This window comes from Trematomus bernacchii, unplaced genomic scaffold, assembly GCF_902827165.1.
Source record: "Trematomus bernacchii unplaced genomic scaffold, fTreBer1.1, whole genome shotgun sequence".
NCBI lineage: Eukaryota > Metazoa > Chordata > Actinopteri > Perciformes > Nototheniidae > Trematomus > Trematomus bernacchii.
This window is the reverse complement of record NW_022987648.1, coordinates 11,295,234-11,314,137: the sequence shown is the minus strand read 5'-3', so window position 1 is coordinate 11,314,137 and position 18,904 is coordinate 11,295,234. Positions and strand designations below refer to the sequence as shown.

At 39.4% G+C, this 18,904-nt stretch overlaps 1 protein-coding gene across 4 annotated transcripts in view; it reads right to left on the bottom strand.

Annotated features, from left to right (window-relative positions):
- The window catches only part of ptpn4a (protein tyrosine phosphatase non-receptor type 4a), an 88,571-nt gene that overhangs the window by 44,363 nt on the left and 25,304 nt on the right, over nt 1-18,904 (bottom strand). For all 4 annotated transcript variants that reach the window (XM_034134600.1, XM_034134602.1, XM_034134601.1 and 1 more), the window contains exon 2: nt 6,372-6,526. In XM_034134600.1, the coding sequence (XP_033990491.1) occupies nt 6,372-6,509 (138 nt within the window). In that variant the 5' untranslated portion in view covers nt 6,510-6,526. The remainder of the gene's footprint in view (nt 1-6,371; nt 6,527-18,904) is intronic.

Genomic DNA, 18,904 nt, shown 5'->3' with positions numbered 1-18,904 from the left:
GCCCTAAAAACCGTGTTCCAGGGGGAAAATGTACTCAAGATAGAAAAGATCATGTAATCATTAATACCAGAAGGCTTATATCCGAATCGCTGCAACCCTGACGCTTGCTTTGTTTGGACCTTGTGTTTCGGTTTGTGTTATCATGGCCGATTTGGTCTCTAGTTTTATTTCATGGATTACTGTATGCAATTTAAACTGAGCTAATTTCACATAATAAACAGCAAACGTATGCACTAATAACGTGTTTTAATCGCTCAAATAGGCATAAATCAAACATTTCCAACATACTATCTTTTGAGACTTGTAAGTAAAGGAAATACCACTGGTGTCACACAGACATGTTATTTGTGATGAAATCGTTTTATTTGTTGTTGGTAGGCCAATTGTAGCCCAAAAAAGCTAGATATATAGTAGCTAATCTATCACTCACATAGTGTAGCTAGTTCACTGGTATTTGTAACCAGAGACGTGTTCAGTTATTCACTTTCAAGGTTCACGGAAATGGCAGTTCAGAAAAAGAAGTTATTCAAAGCCCTTGGTTTAAACTTAGGCAAAGAGTAGCGAAATTGTGAGTGTTCAGAAAAAGAATCTACTGCTCTAATCATTTTTAAAATAATTTCTTATACGTGACATGCATTGGTTTGGTCCGGAGGTCTAATTCAGCAGTAAATGACAGCTGTTTGGCAGGATAATTGATCCTTTACTCATTATTAAGAGCTCCTTAATTACCGAATAGCTCTTACAGACAGCTGGATGTGTATGTGCTGTGTCTTGGTCACTATGGTTACTGCTGCATGTCACTTTACTCAATAAATCCTGCTTCTGACCCAGCCTTTATCTTTGTAGAAAGGTGGGTCAGCAGTGGGCTGGGCTTTGATTTGAATTTCTTGTCATTTATCAAGCCTTCACTAGATTGTTGCAAAAGAAGACTTCCCATCTATAAGATCATCAGTACCAGCACCCCACCACCCCACCCCCCCGCCCCTCCTCCTCCTCTCCACCACGGGTGCCTCGGTTCCCATGACGATAAGTGGCTGCTTCTGGATTTTCACTCTCCGCTAGAATCAAGGCCAGTCGGCCAGAGAGAGGATCAATAGGAGTATTGTTGCGCTCGGGATGGCTTGTCTTTCCAGGAAGTTAGTGCTGCTGCAGGGGTCTGATCAATGACACTGACAGAGGAACTGACAGAGGCCGAGTCATTCATTCAGAGGGAGGCGGGGGCGTCTGGAGCAGGAAGCAGCGAGGGAGAGATGTAAAGAACCAGAAAATGCAGAGGAGAGATTTTATATAAGAGATTTTGTAAGAAAGTGATCCCGGATAATCCTGATTAGGCGTCCACCAAGAGAACATGACGTACGATGCAAAACAGAGTTCACAAGCATTGTGGATAAATCAATGGGAATAAGGGCTGCGCACACAAAATAACTTAGTGTGATTAGATTAACTGATGTTGAAATTGCGATATGATCCGTGATATAAGAGGAAAATACAATTTTTGTCCCATTATCATTAAAAGATACATTAAAAAATGATCATGGTGTGATGTTTTTTTTTACCTGAACCAATCAAGGATTTTTTTGCTTAGAATACTGATAATAAGTACTCTAAAGACTTAGCCGGGACCTCTTTGCAGCACTTGAAAAGTAATTAAATAATTCTGATTATTTTTGCCTTCACCCTTTGTGTATTTATCAAACAAGGTATCTACCAGGACTGTTTAAATGTGTAAACATGTTTCAGACTGCTAAGCCAGTGCTAACTGTGCTAACTAAGTTGATAGCGTTTCCATATCAACTCTAATATCAGCAGATGGCCTTACATACCAACACAGTCTCACGGCATTTCGTGTTATAGTCACGAAATTAATCTATTGATTCGTGTTCACCAACACGATTTCGCCATTTTTTTCGTGTCACACAGAACAATTTTAAAAGCAATGTAAATAATAACAAATTAGAAGGAAAAACAGATTAAAAAAAATACAGATTTCAATATTCTGACACAGAACAATTTTAGAGGCAATGTATTTCTATTGGTAGTATGTTTCGTGCCTGCACCAAATAATAACAAATTAGAAGGAAAAAAAGATGACAAAAAATACAGATTTCAGTATTCTGAGGCTCTTTGCCCCATTTCTTTTCCTCGTGGACGGCAAAAAAACTCCCACATTATACAATTTAAAATAAAAGGGATAGGGTTAGGCTTAGGGTAAGATATTGAGTAAGAACATGTTTTTATGAACCACACAGCTTCTGGTATTCCAAGACCCGACCGGACAAAAAGACGTGTTGCAGGCACGAAACATACTACCAATAGAAATACATTGCTTTTAAAATCGTTCTGTGTGACACGAAAAAAATGCGAAAATCGTGTTGGTGAACACGAATCAATAGATTAAATTAATTTCGTGACTATAACACGAAATGCCGTGAGACTGGGTTGTACATACATGTATCTCATAGCAGGAGAATGTCTGCATTCACACACGAAATACTCATAGACAGTATACTCCGGGTGATTTACCGTACGGTCAGTCGCGAAACGTAATTACATTATAGCTGGCGTTCCGAGCGTGTATACTACCGAGCTAAACAACAAGGCTACTAAGAGCTAGACATGAGTTTGCTCGGAAAAACATTGTTTTTATGCCAGCTACAATGAATGTAGCCGACTATCCATATAAGATTGCAATTGTAAACATGTGCTTGATAGCCTAATATGAACCACTATCTGTTGTTCATAGTATAGTATAGCATATTGAACAACTGAACAACTAGCAAACGTAGATTAGCATTGTAATCCAGCTGGCAAGCTGACGAACATCAAACAACTAAGTTTATTTCACACTTCCAGCAGAGACAATGGGGAAATCCCCTCTCTTTGCCCGCTCACAGACCCCCAAAGGACGGCCTAGAGACCTCCAAGAGGTGTCCCTGAAATGGGGACTCTGTTTATTTCACACTTTCAGCAGAGACAACGGGGAAATCCCCTCTCTTTGCCCGCTCACAGACCCCCAAAGGACGGTACATTACAGTTGGCTTTCCTCCGACGCTGATAGCATGTATAGCTAACGAGGCTAGCTATACATGCTAGCGGGAAACATTGTATTCATGCCAGTTACAATGAATGACCGAACGTAGCAGACTACCCGTATAAGATTGCAATTATAAACACGTTATTGCTAGCCTAATGTGAACCACTAGCTTTTGTTCATAGTAGTTTTATTACACTCCATTATAGTTGCCGTTCCTCCGAGCTAACGTTCATATCGTGTATGCTAAGGTAAACAAGAAAGCTAGGTTAGCATATTAGCTGGCAAGCTTACTGTGTTGATTAGATAGATGGATTAGATAGATCCACACTCCTACCACAACTACTACTAACGAATCTAAAACAACTAGGTTTCTCTAATATTTTGTGATTTGCATTTGATTTCGTCCAGCCAGATCCTGGCGGAAAATACATGACGGGGACGGGGCTACCACACTGAGGCCTCGTCCTAAAAAGCCCCGGCTGCGATAGGCAAGATGCCAACAACGGGGAGGAATGGATGATATACCGTGTATATATGTATATTTATGTTCATTTTGTACATTTCTAAAAATAAAGTTTGATGGAAATACTTAGTAGGCCTATCCTTTCTTCCCTGAATTATTTGCTCCTATAACATATCATTCATATATAGCAAACCATGATTTGATTTCTCATCAAACAGTAGTAGTTTATTACAGGTAAAAATAACTTACTCTTCTATAACAGTTGTAGGTACAGTTCGGTTAGTTAGCGTATAAAATATACGGCTGTACCGACGCCATTATAAGACTGATGTTCCGAGAGCGAGCCGAAAAAAGCACTGTTAGACATGGGCGGAGCCTCTCTGGTGGTTGACTAATCAGAACAGAGTGGCCGAGCTGACCAATCGGAGCACACTAGGCTCACAGGGAGGGGGGGCAAGAGCTCCAACGAGTCGTTTAGTGGAGAGAGTGAATACTGCTGAATACACATACTTTACAGAGATGCTGTATGCGAAACCAATGTGAGTTTGGAAAATTGCACAGTATAAATCTATTTTAGTATACCTCAACAATGTAATTATGATCAGTGGAAATGGCCATGACATGGGCCCTTTAAAGATTTTTTAAATAAAATGTCAAATAATTGTGCAGCCCTATTTAGATCCTTTACTGAAGTAAAAGTAATAAAACCACACTATCAAAATACTTGATTACAAGTGAAAGTACTGCTGTTAAAACCTTACTTCAGTAAGAGTCTGTAAGTTATTTTGGTTTAATATAGTCTTAGTGCAGTACAATGTTCCCTATCAATGTTTAACGATTATAAATGATGTTTCTGGGTTCATTTTAAGGCTGTGTCAATGTGCATGTTTAAGGTTTAGCTCATTTAAACTCCTTAATACAGTGCTGGTTATTTTAGGCAGCAGTTTATAACAGCAATGGATCATAAACTAATTGTAAGTATTGAGGCATTGCGTTTCTCTGAGAAATAGGTATACAGAAAAAGTCAGTTTCTTGAGAAAAAAAAGGCCCTGTTTTTCAGCATTTTGACAGTGCATTTCCCAGCTGATCAAACAGGCTTTTTAAAAGTGTATTTAGATTCAACTTAAGTAGGAAGATTAAAACATATAAAGGAACATATTATACTTCATGTTATTATACATTCCTGAAACCAACACATCTGGAGATACAGGGTCTTCAGGGGTGATTGAAATTGTATTTTAGAATATAACTAAATCTGTCATTAAATGTAGTTAGTAAGTGTAGTAAAACGTGTGTAGTGTAGAGATACTCCAGTAAAGAACAATATTTGAACTTGTACTTAAGTTCAGAACTCTGCTTAATGTACTTAGTTTTTTTCCACCTCTGTTTGGTTCTCACGCGGAATCTGTATCTCATTTATTTTGGTGGGAACCGCAGAAAGAGCAGAAGAACAGTGACAGGAAGTGAAAGGAATAACAGCTAAAAGCTTGCCTATGACAAACAAAATTGATCCTCTCTCGTCATCACTTCTCCTCTTAAAATGAAACAAAAATAACTTTATTGTGCAACCCCTGTGAAGTCATAGTGTGCATATCTGTAGAAATATACTAATAGATCAACTTGTTCACATGCACACACTCTGACACTGACAGGATGTGATCTGTCAGACGGGATGTAATAAGAGGAATTGTGTTTTTTGACTCACAAAGGGAATTTCCCCTACTCGTTGTGTCAGAATCAAACACACGCCGAGAGACAGACATAAAGACAGATAGAGATAGAGAAAGAATGTTATCACATGAAGTGACACACGCCTGTAATGTCAGTCACAAGCCACCTAGCTTTGGGCAATATATAAAACACACACATAGGGTCTCTCTTTCTCCCCCCCAAGGTATGGCAGCATGTGACAGACTGGGCCTCTTTAGCTACTGATGTGAGAACACTACATTTTAACCATTAGGTGTCTTCACATTATAACAGAAATACAATGTGGGATGATTTTTAAATGTCCTCCAACATGCAGAGACACGCAGAGGCATTTTCCCCACCAACTCTCAAATGTATTTAAGGTAGGCTTTAAGGGGAAATGTATAGCAATGGGAGATGTGGAGGTTGTGAGAGGGAGGAGGGGAGCAATCACTCATGATTTCATTTCTAGTCTTTTCAGTTTGTGGGTTTCAGGTATGGTAATTGATGATTATTTTAGGCTCACTCATTTATCACTTATTGAACATCCAAATGATCTTTTACACTGAGTTCTACATGTCTTCTTTTTACGACTTAAAGCTCATGACTACACTTTAGTTGGAAGAATGACTTCCCTACTTCTGAAATGGCACTATCTAAGAAGAATGTGAATGCACCATGGGCCTTGGAGAATGTCTGAGTGCTATTCTATGTATTATTACCTGGATCTGGGGCATAATTATGCTCTAAACCCAGCACATCATTGGGGGGCTTTTGGGGATGTAGACAGGAAGTGTAATGTTGCCATGGAGCAGGTCAGCTATGGGTTACATGAGCCATTTGTTTTTTTTTGCCTATATTTGTGAACATTTTTGGTAAATTGACATTATTAAAAGTATGCCGGATTACTTAAGCAGTTCATGTTTGGGAAGGGGTGTGTCACAGTTTAAAAAGACGTCATTATATTACATTAGATGTTATTAAGTTGACGATTTTTGTCCAAAGTGACCTTCAGTAAGAGCAATAAACCATAAAGATACAAAATCAGTGAGAAACTTGCAGGTATATTTGCTTTTTTGAAGTCCCTGTAGATAACAAATGTATTCTTGTATTCTTATGCCATATCTTTTGAAATTCTGTTTGTTAAAACCTAAAAGTAGGATGCTTTCGGAGAGCGGTACTTACGCAGACTTTGAACGCCTGGACGGTGTTGTCCAGCAGCAGTATGTTGCACACAACCTGTGTGTGCTGCCTGTCTCGCTCCAGCTCCGACGCCCGGACATTGTAGGATCTGCCAGCAGGCAAGTGGAAGCGCGCGCTCATCACGCTCCTACCAGGGTCTGCAAACAACCAAACACACAAGAGGACTGATGAGTGAGAGAAGCAAGAGGTCAAACAGGAAAAAAGACTACAAATAAAGCATCATTGTACCAGTCATTGTAATGTTTACATACAATAAGCCCACTTAGGTGAGCTAAAGCCGGAAAAATCTGTCTCCAAAGAACACAATAAGCCAATGTACAGAACGCCATGATGTATTTGTCTACCCACTGCCTTAGAGAAGGCAGCCACACAGCGAGGCAAGCCTGTACAAGCAGCAAAGAGCGACTGCTTCATGAGAAAAGAATGTCAATGAGTAGGCAAGCAGCAGATTCCCTACCAGGGGACGTGGAAACTGTATAGCAGAACAGCACTAAATCACTCAAAAGCTACTATAAAATGAAATGAGGAAAAAAATCTTTGGAAAAGAGCTAGAAATGTTTCAATCCTCCATGTGTCATTATGTCAACATGTGATTGTTTTAATAAAAAGGGAATTTTGCAAGTGATAAGTTAGTAAAAACAAAAGAAAAATTGATTTTGGGTCGTGTCAGTTGCATTGTTTGATACGATACTATTTTGATGATGTTACACAATGGCAGTGAAACAGTGGCTGATTCTGCTTTTCTGCTCATCAGTGGGAATAGATAACAATAACTGAAGCTGCTCCATTTACAACAAACCAAAGCCCCCTTTATTACAGAGACCACATCTGACTGCTTTCCTTGTCTGGCAGATTGTAACTGCTCGCATGTGGCTCAAATCCAAGTTTACACAGATAAATAAAAATGGCCTCTTATACTTGCAGTATATCTTCATTCTGCAACATAAGAATTAATAATAATAACGTCTTGTTTATCCAAAAGTCAATGGATGTGACATAAACTAAGATTTCCAGTGGGATTTGTAAAGTTGTATTCGTATTGGCATACAGTATGCTAGGTATTAGCATTTCATGTAATTTTTTGTAAACCAATTATTATTTATTCCTTTTTTTTGGTATGGGTTACAAGGTACAAACCATTTATAAGTGAGTTGTAAGGGTGCTGGTAGTAGGGCTGTGCAATTAATCGTATTTGAATCGCAATTAGGATTTTGGCCTGCCACAATTACGAAAACAACATAATCGAAAAAAACAATTATTTTGCTTTGCTACTGTAGGTTGAGACAGTGCACTGCAACATATTTGATCTAATTAATTTTGGTCTCATTTATTTGTATTCATCATATTTACATATGTTTAGTAGCTTGTGGAAGTGCGCTCCAAAATATTTGTTGATCTTGTTTATTGGTATTTATTATTTTGATATTATTTATTTAAATGTATCATTTATTTTTGTATTGGTTTTTCAGTTGAATTATACGTTCAGGGTAATCAACAGTTAAAAAGATACTGTTCAAATTATTATTTGTATTCGTTTTAAAGTTCAATAAATGGATTTTTTCAAAGTCAATGAATAATCTTATTTAATAATCGTGATATCAATTATTGACCCAAATAATCGTGATTATGATTTTTGCCATAATCGCACAGCCCTAGCTGGTAAGCACATTTTGTGACTGCTGGCCAGCTGTTTCCACCCTTTTCCAATATTTATGCTAAGCTAAGCTAAGAGGCTATTGGTGCTAGCTTCCAATTTAGCCTACAGACATGCGAGTGGTATCTATCTTCTCATAAAACTCTCAGCAAGTAAACCAATAAACATACTTCTGAAAATGTTCCTATTCCTTAAAAATAATTTATGTTCAGTTATTATTCATATTACATTTTGATTGTGTTATGATCAATACTGGTATGCTAAAGTCTAAACTAAGATCCAATTTATTTCATGAAACAAGCTGAGGAAACACATTGTGACAAAAAGCTCCATGATGTAAGACCCCCCCCATGCCAGCTCTTTTTGTTTTTCTGTACTTGCAGCAGTGTTTTCAGTATATTGTTGGGTAACATATGTCGCTGCAGTGGGATGTGTGCCCTTCCTGTCCGCCTCCTGCTTCTTCTTTTTTAATTCTTTGGTGATCTGTCTTGACAGGAGACATTATAACCCCACAAGGGTCACGGCCCCGTCATCAGGAGCTGCTGTATTTGTAACGATGGCTCTGTGTGAGCGTATTTGTGTGTGTGTATAGTATATATGGAGGGCCCACTGCGTGTCTGAGCGGCTTGTCACTACACATCAACACAAACCCCTAGGACCACTGGCAGATGGTGTGCACACTGTGGACGTACACACGCACATATGAATGAATGTATGGCTGAGGCCACTGACAGCAGCCTGCCCCGTCACCTACACACATTGACGCTCTACTTACACCAACAACAGGTGGATTTAATATGCCCTGTGTGACTGCATCTTATGTTGTTTCTCACTCAACAATTTAACAAGGGGCAATCTCAAGCACTGCTAAAGTAGGGTCATATGATGTGAGGGAAACGTGGGGCAACCATGATGGATATCTGTAAATGGAAAATAACTGTTTTATCATAATGCTTCCCTAGTTTATTGCCACCCCTCAAAGCAGTTATTGCGCAAGTCAGCGACAGTTGCCCACATTCATACAGAATTTAAATTATTTTAAAGTAAGTTCAGATTGAACATAGTAAAAAAATGTAAATTATAGTGTCCGTCCAAAAAAGAAATCATTACTTTCCCCCTCGGTCGATTTTGATGATTGACACCTCTTTTGAACCGTTAGAGCCAATAGAATCGAAGGGAAGTTCCTAAATCCATCTAAACATTTCCATTGAGGAGTGAGAGTGATGTGCACGCAGTTTGCCCAAAACCGGAAGCTGGGTTGTAGCTATCATAGCAGCTAATATGAAATCTTAGTTTTTGAGGGGTTTTGAGAAAAATGGAATGATGGATTATCAGTAATCATTTCAAAGTGACACAGACACATTGGATTAACCTTCAGCAGCGTTTTTATCGTTTTAATGCCATTGAACACAACTTTTGATCAGAAAACAGCAAAGGTAAGACATGTTTGCCGTTTTGGCTCAGTAAAGCTACGTTGTGTGTTGTCTGGGTTTGCCTGAGCTGCCGCGAGTTTTGGTCGCACAGTGATGATACTTATACCGCTAGAATCTGTGGAATCTCTTCTTTAATCTGATATCTTGTAGTCTTGTGCAGATCCGATAAGTAATAAAGTATTTATACCGTGAGTTCTGTGCTAAGTGCGTTACATGTTTTTCACTCAGGGCTAATTCAGAGGCTCTGCGTTAGACTTTTCTTTTGTTTCGGTAAAAATGGTTCATATCGTCAGGTAGCTGAGTTTCTTCCCGTTAAGTGGGTATGACACATTCATAGTTTGTTAAATGTTAAGAAGCCCTCAGACGCTGTTTCTTGCAAGATGTTGCGGGAGCCCCCCGCCCCCGGGCTTAACAGGTTAAAGGTCCCATGACATGCTTTTCCGGTTATTACCCGTCCCCTTGTGTGTTATGTAGCTTTTTATGCATGTAAACGGTCTGCAAAGTCACAAACCCTCAAAGTACACCCTGTAGCGAGTAAAACTCTAACACAGAAAAAACCTGTCTATGCTGCCCCAGAACGCCTCGTTGGAGATTTTTCTGTTTCAATTTTTTTCTTCCCGAGTATAGTGACGTAACGGTCATAGTGACGTACACACACACACACTCACCCTTATCTTTTTTCAGCCGCGGCTCCGCGGATCTCCGCACACACACACACTCACATTGTGCTCAGGCTGAGTTCCGCGGTGTCTCGCTGTCTCGCAGACCCCACGCAGCAACCAGGAAACGATACCAGTAATCCAGCTCACACTGTCCGCTCCTCGAGCCTCAAAGGGCGGAGCAGCGAGCCTCGCAACGTCCCGCCAACACGTCACCCAGACCCCACGCAGCATTCTCATATGTTTGTCATTACTGGTGTCATTTTCTGGTTGCTAACAAACGCCATTGTAACACATAATCACTGATGTTCCGCTGTAACGGTGGTGGCCTCATCAGAACAGAGTGGGCGAGCTGACCCAATCATAGCACAGTGGGCTCATAGGGAGGGGGGGGCAGGAGCTCCAACAAGCCGTTTAGGACAGAGAGTGAATACACATACTATACAGAGATGCTGTATGAGACACCAATGTGATTTTGGAACATTGAACAATGTAAATCTATTCTAGTAGACCTCAACAATGGAATTATGATCAGTAGAAATGGCCATGTCATGGGACCTTTAAGGTTCATGTTCAGGTTGACGACAAGCACGGCCTGCTTTGGTTTCCTGATAAATTGATCAAAGATAATTGTGATTGGTGGGTCACTGTGCAAACAGATCCTGCATGACACTTACTGGCAACAAATTGTGTATCCAACAAGTCTTAAAGGAGAGGTGTCATGCTTTTCCGGTTATTACCCGTCCCCTTGTGTGTTATGAAGGTTTTTATGCATGTAAACGGTCTGCAGAGTCAAAAACCCTCAAAGTACACCCTGTAGGGAGTAAAACTCTAACACAGAAAAGACCTCCCCAAAACGCCTCGTTGGAACTTTCTCATGTTCTTCCTGGGCATTGTGACGTGTGGATACCCAGTAGCCACGCCCAGAGCTATGACGCGATACGGTCATGCGGTACCCGGAACCAAATGGACCAATCCGTGGAGCCGTTACGTTACGTCCGTGGAGCCGTTACGTTAAGCCCCCGCTGATTGACGGACTTCCTCACACACACACACACACACACACACACACACTCAGTGAAGGCAGCTCTGCAGATTTCTCCTCCCTGGCTGCAGGCTGATAACAGACAGTTGGGATTGCGGCGAAATTCTCTCTGCAGACCCATTCTCACAGCGTATATCAACCTTTTTCTTACTCAATATCAAGCCACACTTATTGTTTTTACTTCGGTTGTGAGTTTGTGTGTGCTCAGGATGAGTTTGGCTGTGTTTCGCTATGTATCCTAAACAAGGAAACCACACCTCCACGGAGCTCAGCGCGATTCACAACGTCCCGACCAATCAGAACACACTGGGCTCACAGGGAGGGTGGGGGCTGGAGCTATTGGAGCTACAACGAGCCGTTTAGTGGAGAGAGTGAATACTGCTGAATACACACACTTGACAGAGATGCTGTATGCGAAACTAATGTGAGTTTGGAAAAATGCACAGTATAAATCTATTTTAGTAGACCTCAACAATGGAATTATGATCAGTGGAAATGGCCATGACACCTCTCCTTTAATAGTCAATTTTATCAAGCAGCTCAAAGTATAGGTGAAGGGAAAAGGTTTTTATTGGCCCAACAACGTCATGTGACTGACAAAAAAGTTTGAGTACCAGCGTTTCTTTTTGCTTTAACACCCGACACACTTGCTGTGGGCTTGATGACAGCTAGCAGGTAATATCCAACCAGGCGTGGTGAGATCAATTCTACAGTCTGCCAACAGAGCAACCACACACACACATGCACACACAGACACACACACAATCAGCCACACTTGCATACCGATATTTGCACAGTGATGCCAGCCGCAGAACTGTCAGCCTGGGAAACAGAGCGAACGGCGAGATGAGCACAGAGATCACACCATGCAGAAGGAAGGAAGGAAGGAAGGAAGGAAGGAAGGAAGGAAGGAAGGAAGGAAGGAAGGAAAGAAGGAAAGAAGGAAAGAAGGAAAGATGTGTTGTGTCACAGGCTCTCAGTGTGCTCCTACAGGCTACAGGATACATAGATGATGAGGTCTGACACACAGACTCTCTCTCCACAGGCTGCCTCACATTCCCCGCTCTCTTCCTGTCCTAACATCTCTCTCTTCATCCGGCTAAAGACAATTTAAAGACTGCTGACTGTACTGGATCATCCCTGTAGTGTGCAACCATTAAATCACAATGTTCCCCTCATTAGACCTATATAGGGGACTTATAATGATCTGAAATCTGAAAAAACCTGCATATAAGCATCATTTGAATGCACTTGTATCAAGGAGTGTCTGTACATATACTAAATATTTGTCAAATTTCTTGGATTCTAATCCATTTGCAACTTTCCTTAAATAGATAATACGTTCTTGTTTCTTACAAAAGAAACATTGGCATGATCATTGATGGATAGATTAGGTTACTCACTGCTAACTATTCTTTATGTTTTCCTTGGATGTTTTTGTCCTATTCCCATCTCTCGAAAGTGTGTGTTTTGTTAAAACATTACACAAAATACCGGTTTTACAGTATTATTTATTGTACAGTTTGTATTTGAAATTGTCCGGCGTCCAAGAAAATAGAAAGGAAGCCAGCCGAAGCCTGACAATTGTATTTATGTAACGGGAAGCATTTAGATGTGTCCGTTTACCTTGAAATTGAACTGAATTGAGAAATACAATAATTTTTTGTTAACTTTTTGGCTAAAATTTGCCATTCTTTTTTACATTATTGCAATCAGGAGCGATACCTATTTCAAATATGAAAACTCTCTAATCTTATGAACACGTTAAAACAGCTTTCATGCCATAATTTGCCTCACTGTCTTTATTTAGCAGACAACGTACTGGGTTGATTCTGATATTGGCCTCCCTATGTTCTGAATCGGGAATTGTTTTAAATCGAGAATCATTTCTAATCAAATCGTGACCAAAAGTATCAAATCAAATGTCCCTTTCAGTGAAGTCTATTGTGATATTTGATTGAAAATAGCCAAGGCTTGTTTGTTGTGTAATGCTGCAGCAAATACATGCAATAATCTAGTCAATACAAGCTAACGTTAAATTATATTACGTTTTGCCCAGCTATTTAATCTGTTTTAGTGTAATCTATTGTTAGCTCTACTCGTCTACATCCTAATGTCATTGTTTCTTAATTTAGCCTCCCTGTTTTTCTGTATTATTTTTGGTTCTGTCCTGCTCTACAGCATCCCCTATCCTATTCTATTGTATCATTTCCTATTCCGCATCCATTCTATTCTCCATGTTCCATCATTTTCTGCTCTGCTGTGTTTCTTTTCAGTTATGCTCTGCTGAGCTGGACAGGGCAGCCGCGCTCCCCTGAGAGAAGCCTCCGGAACTCCGGAAGCACGCTACCATTATTGCTTCCTGTAGTCAGCAGAGCTTACAAACAGTCAGGAGTGTGTGTGTGTGTGTGTGTGTGTGTGTGTGTGTGTGTGTGTGTGTGTGTGTGTGTGTGTGTGTGTGTGTGTTGACCCCTCTGTGGTGGCCTGCTCTGAGCTTATTGCAAACACAGACGGTTCTGGAGCCTTCCCGTCTGTACACAGGAATACACGCCCTACGTATATATGAACACATCCACTGGAACAAACTAAAATACGTAAAAACAGAAACACGTACACAGGTTATCTAACATCCAAATCAGGTTGTGTATGGCTCCCTAAATCAGGACACACAAACAAACTTTCCAAAAGTTTTCCGAACATTTACCTACTGAACTGAACTCCACCATTTTCAAAGGAAAATGTGCAAAGCAGGCAACATCCGTTCCCAGTTCGAATATGGGACAATGAATGAACTTCATCTGCCCCTTACAATTCTATTTATTCTCCCAATTTCTTCAAAAGATGTGCTATGTATGGCTTTTCTGTCCCTTTGTGGTGCTTAAAAACAATCGAAATAGGAGGCAAGGAGTTAGGAATCCCAAAGGAATTACACATCAGCGCTCCGCAGTGTTTCATACGGCGGAAAGTAGGCCACAGACAAACAGGTGGTCAATTACAGATGTGTGCCATTGTGTGTGCGGAGACAGCTTGTGACTGCTGTAAGCTCTGATAATAAATGATTGAAAAAACCTACTTTAAAGCCCTCGTAGATCTTTCTGTCTTTCTGCGTATGATATTTAAATAAGAACATATGAATGAAACATGCAATATACACAGAATGGTAGAAGAACCTGATATGGCACCATACTGTGATATTGTGTTTTTTATTCTATAGATGTATGCTCGATACGAAGGGCAATACATGTTCTTAGACTGCAAGAAACAAAAAGACCCATCTTCTTTCTACATGTCCCTCAATAGAGTGCAGGAATGAGTCCCATAACGTGTTAACATTTGACCACTTTTGGTTCCCTCGTCTCGAAGTTTTATATACCCTACTTGTGGATGTCTAAAGCTTAGTCATTTATCTTAAAAGTCACTTCGCTGTCTTAAAAACTACAGTTGCTAACAAGTGACTAAATCTTTGAGCATTGGGAAAAGCGATTCATAAATATTATACTATTATCATTATCAAATCTGACTAGTAAAAAACATCATGCTGAACACTAGCAGCCTTTAGCTTAGCGGTGGTGACCAGCAGCCATATGACTGATGTAGTTTGTGTTTAGCTGCTAACGTTAGCTTTTGACTTCTCGACATTGCATTACGCTTCAAATATCATAAAGTGGTGTTATATGTAGAGATTATCATGCTGAAGGAAACGTCTAAGTATCATAAAGGTGGCAAAGATTTTGTTTTGTGCAATATTCCAAAAATCCAATTGAAAAAGTCGATCACTTTTTGATGAGGGACCCATTGCTATGCTAACTTCCGGGTCGGCCTGCAAAAATAAATCAAGACTCTATAGACCCTATACCACTCATTAAACTTCATCACCCTTTCAATATTTGGTATTGGACCCTTTCCCCCCCCTCAGACTACCATCCTCCTCCTCCCACATCCGACCCCCCCCCCCATGATCTCTTTTACTCTACTTATTTTATGTAGGGCAACAACAGCGGCAGACAGAGTGCTGTTTCATGTCCGTGTGTGTAACTGACAGATTCAAACAAAGCATTTAAAATGTGTGTGTGGGGGGGGGTGGAGTGCCAGGGAAGTTGCAGCTTAAGGAATGTGGGCAGTAAATGACCCTTGACCTCCTTTAGGGATAGCCATATGTGGTCCCGGCCCATGGTAAAGTCATACAGTGCAGCTTGTAATCGGATTGCTGAAGAGAGAAAAGAAAGTCGATTTTTCTGAGAATTAATTAGAAAGTTTGGATTTTTATGATTGTTTTGCAGTGAAAATGTTTGTCTTGGTACATAACATGGATTACATTGGACAGAAATAGCAGTCAAATAAAAACTATTTGTATTTTACAGCAGGACATCCTTTGATTCTCACACTTCAAACACTTTAAAGTGTATCTGAAAGTGTACAGATTATATGCCTTATATCTAAAAAGACTAACAATTTTCATTACTGTTATTACTACAAACTTGCATTTTAATCATCAATTGAAGCTAGATTTCAAGCAACTCCCTCCATTGGCCTCGATTTCCATTCAGTGGTTTAGAAAGTGTGGTTCAAGTTTTAAAAAGAGCTAGCGTAAATAACTCCATAGTGCTGATTATTATGAGAGGAGAATGTCAAGTCAGTTTTCATCACAATTTTGAAATCCAAAGTTGCAAACGTCTGCAAACCTCTGCTTGAACTGCACTGAACTGTTATGGAATAAGCCTCTTCAAGTGCATGAATGAAAAGCCTGAGTCAGCCCGCCCGACTGCATTGATTAGAAAAAACGAGACGATCCAATTCAGTTCTCCCCTGCTCACAGCCCTTTATATCATTTCAACGTAATAAAAACGTGCCAAGACGGTGAATGGGAAAGCAGTAACTTCATTTATTTTGTGAGCTGAAGCTGAAAAACAGCCAAAGCCACAGACTTTAAACAACAACAAGACACGTAGGCGTTCAAGCTAGTGTCTCCAAACACTGCATCTTATTTGATACAACATTTTGAAGACACTTTGACTGCAAAAATAAGCGTTCTGTGGTTTCAGCCCCATGAGTGTGATACAAATGTTCAAATAAACATGCACATTAATGATGAACACTTCAAAAGTATATTTGACATTGTATGCTCTATTTCAAATAAATTGTTGTGCAGAAAATGTGCAATAAGAGAAAAGGAAGTTGTGCGTCACTCAGCATGTCCTATGTGAAACTGCAGCTACTTGTTTCCATTTCTGTTAAATGTTCTTTAGCAATGGCCTTATTTTATAATTAATGTCAAGAATAACTTTGTTTTGCTAGTAAATTACATTGGAAAAGGAAAATAAAAAGGTCTAAAAAAATGTTTTTTCATTTTTCTGGTCAGTGAACAGTTTGTACAAGATTCCAATGTATTATACAGAATAAGATGTCATCCTCTATTAAGATTTGTTAGCCAAGGTTTATTTTTTGCGCAACCTATGTTACCGAGCCCCCTAAAAATTAATAAAATAAAATAATTCTTTATTTGCTGGTGAGGGTGGTAACTGGTTGATAAGAAACAGCTTTAGATTGTTATTCTCAATAGATGTTCAGAGCTGTGGTATTTACAGAGGCCACGGCAAGTATAATATACTAGGGCTGCTCAATTAATCGTATTTTAAATCGCAATTACGATTTTGGCTTGCAACGATTACGAAAACAACGTAATCGAAATAAAACGATTATTTTTTTATTATTATTATTTATTTATTTTCAGTTGAATTATACTTAAACTTCAGGGTAATCAACTGTTAAAAACATACTGTTCAATTTATTTTCAATAAATGGATGTTTTCAAAGTAAATGGATAATCGTTTTTAATAATCGTGATATCAATTATTGACCCAAATAATCGAGATTATGATTTTTGCCATAATCGAGCAGCCCTATAATATACCCACAGCAAATATGACATAAGTGAATGCTGCACGGGTCAAACTAGGTGAGTCAATCAGTAGGCTTAAGGTCAGAGGATTAGAGGTGGGCGATATGGATTACAACATTCTGTTGGAGTGGAGAAATGCCTTCCAAAACATGAAATGTACTTACAGTAAAGTATTAGTCTCATGTTTATTTGTACCTAAGTTCATAACATTGTAATGATCAACTAATCTTTGGTTAGTTTATTGGCCTAAACCTTTTTTTTGCATTATTATTAAGGTTTTTAAAAGATGCTTTAACTGTTTTGTGTCGTATTTTATGAAGTTTTCACCCTAAAATGTATGAGGAATCTTTTTATCAACTGTTCTAACTACTATAACTTTGCGTCAACATTAATACATTTCTGGTTATATAAATGTGATTTATTTACGTATAATATTAGTGTAGCCTAATCTTATCTGAAACCGTGCAGAAATACTAGGTGTAAACAGAATTAAAAAGACATGCAAAATGAAAATAATGAATAATGAATGTGATTTCTAATCTAATCAATAAAGCTTCCAAATGAAACACTTTTTAGTACAGGCCTATTGCTTTACATCAGATATTTAAACTTATTCTCAATTCAGATACTTTCCAAAGTATACTTCCATGTCATTTACTGTGAACACAATCAAATATTGACCAGTTGTCTCAAACCACACAAGGCTGCCTTGCCCTTGTCCAAAGGTAGCTTATCTAGCTAGCTACCGACACTATCGCTCACATTAGCAAATCGTTACATACTGTTCAAATAAGGCATAAAATTAATAATGGTTTCTTGGACACCAGAATAGTGGTAGTAAAAAAAAACACACGTATAAGTTATTTCTATAGGGCTGTGTTGACCAAAGTAGCCACAATGGCACAATGGTGACCGGACGTTCCATACTGTAATGAGTGCACCATCATTAAGCCATACTTTGTATTGGGATGCACTTATGGACTCAAAATAGCAAGTCTAAGTACAAAGGTATGCACATTGAAACACAGCATTAAACATGTCATAGCAGAAAAAAGCCCAGGTGGAACTAATAACATGAATGAAGGCCCAGCAGTGCAGTGCAGCGGCTAATTCAGTTATTAGTTACACCTGTGCCTGACAAGGAAACACTTCTCGGGGTAAAAAGGTCGACACAACCAGGGATGTAAAAGGATATCTGCCTGTACTATAATGCGCCCAGAACAATTACACAGTTTTGAACCCAACCCTATTCTTCTGAAATTCTAGGATTTTAAATCAGCTGTCAGATGTCATTTTGACTGGATTAGAACATGAGAGAAGTCCTTCTAGATGTTTTTTAATAATGGCTCCCCTTTTTCCTTGTCTTTCCCTCTTATCTCCTCCTGTCTTTAACAGTTATTATGGCCTGTGAGGCCATTATGCAAATTACAGTCATCAGCGCAGGGAGAAGCCATTTACTTACACACCCACACCCACACCCACACACACACACACACACACACACAGAGCCATTCATAAAAACCCAACACCTGTCGCAGAGATTCCTCCTGAATCAGAGATGCAGATAATGGAGACTGACAGGCGTTTAGAGCAGCGGCTCATTTCAGCTCATTCTGCTCAATGTCATCTCCTCTAGATGTATCTCACAATCATAATATCCTCTTCCACCTCTCCTCCACTCTGTCTCTGCCTTCATCAGCCTCTATCTTTCTCTCCTTTCTATTCTAATCTGATCCTAGAAGTCTTCCTGCACATTTATTCTCTAGCTATGGTTTTTCTTCCATCACCATGCTTGTTGTGTCATAATATATATTTCTCTTCGCCA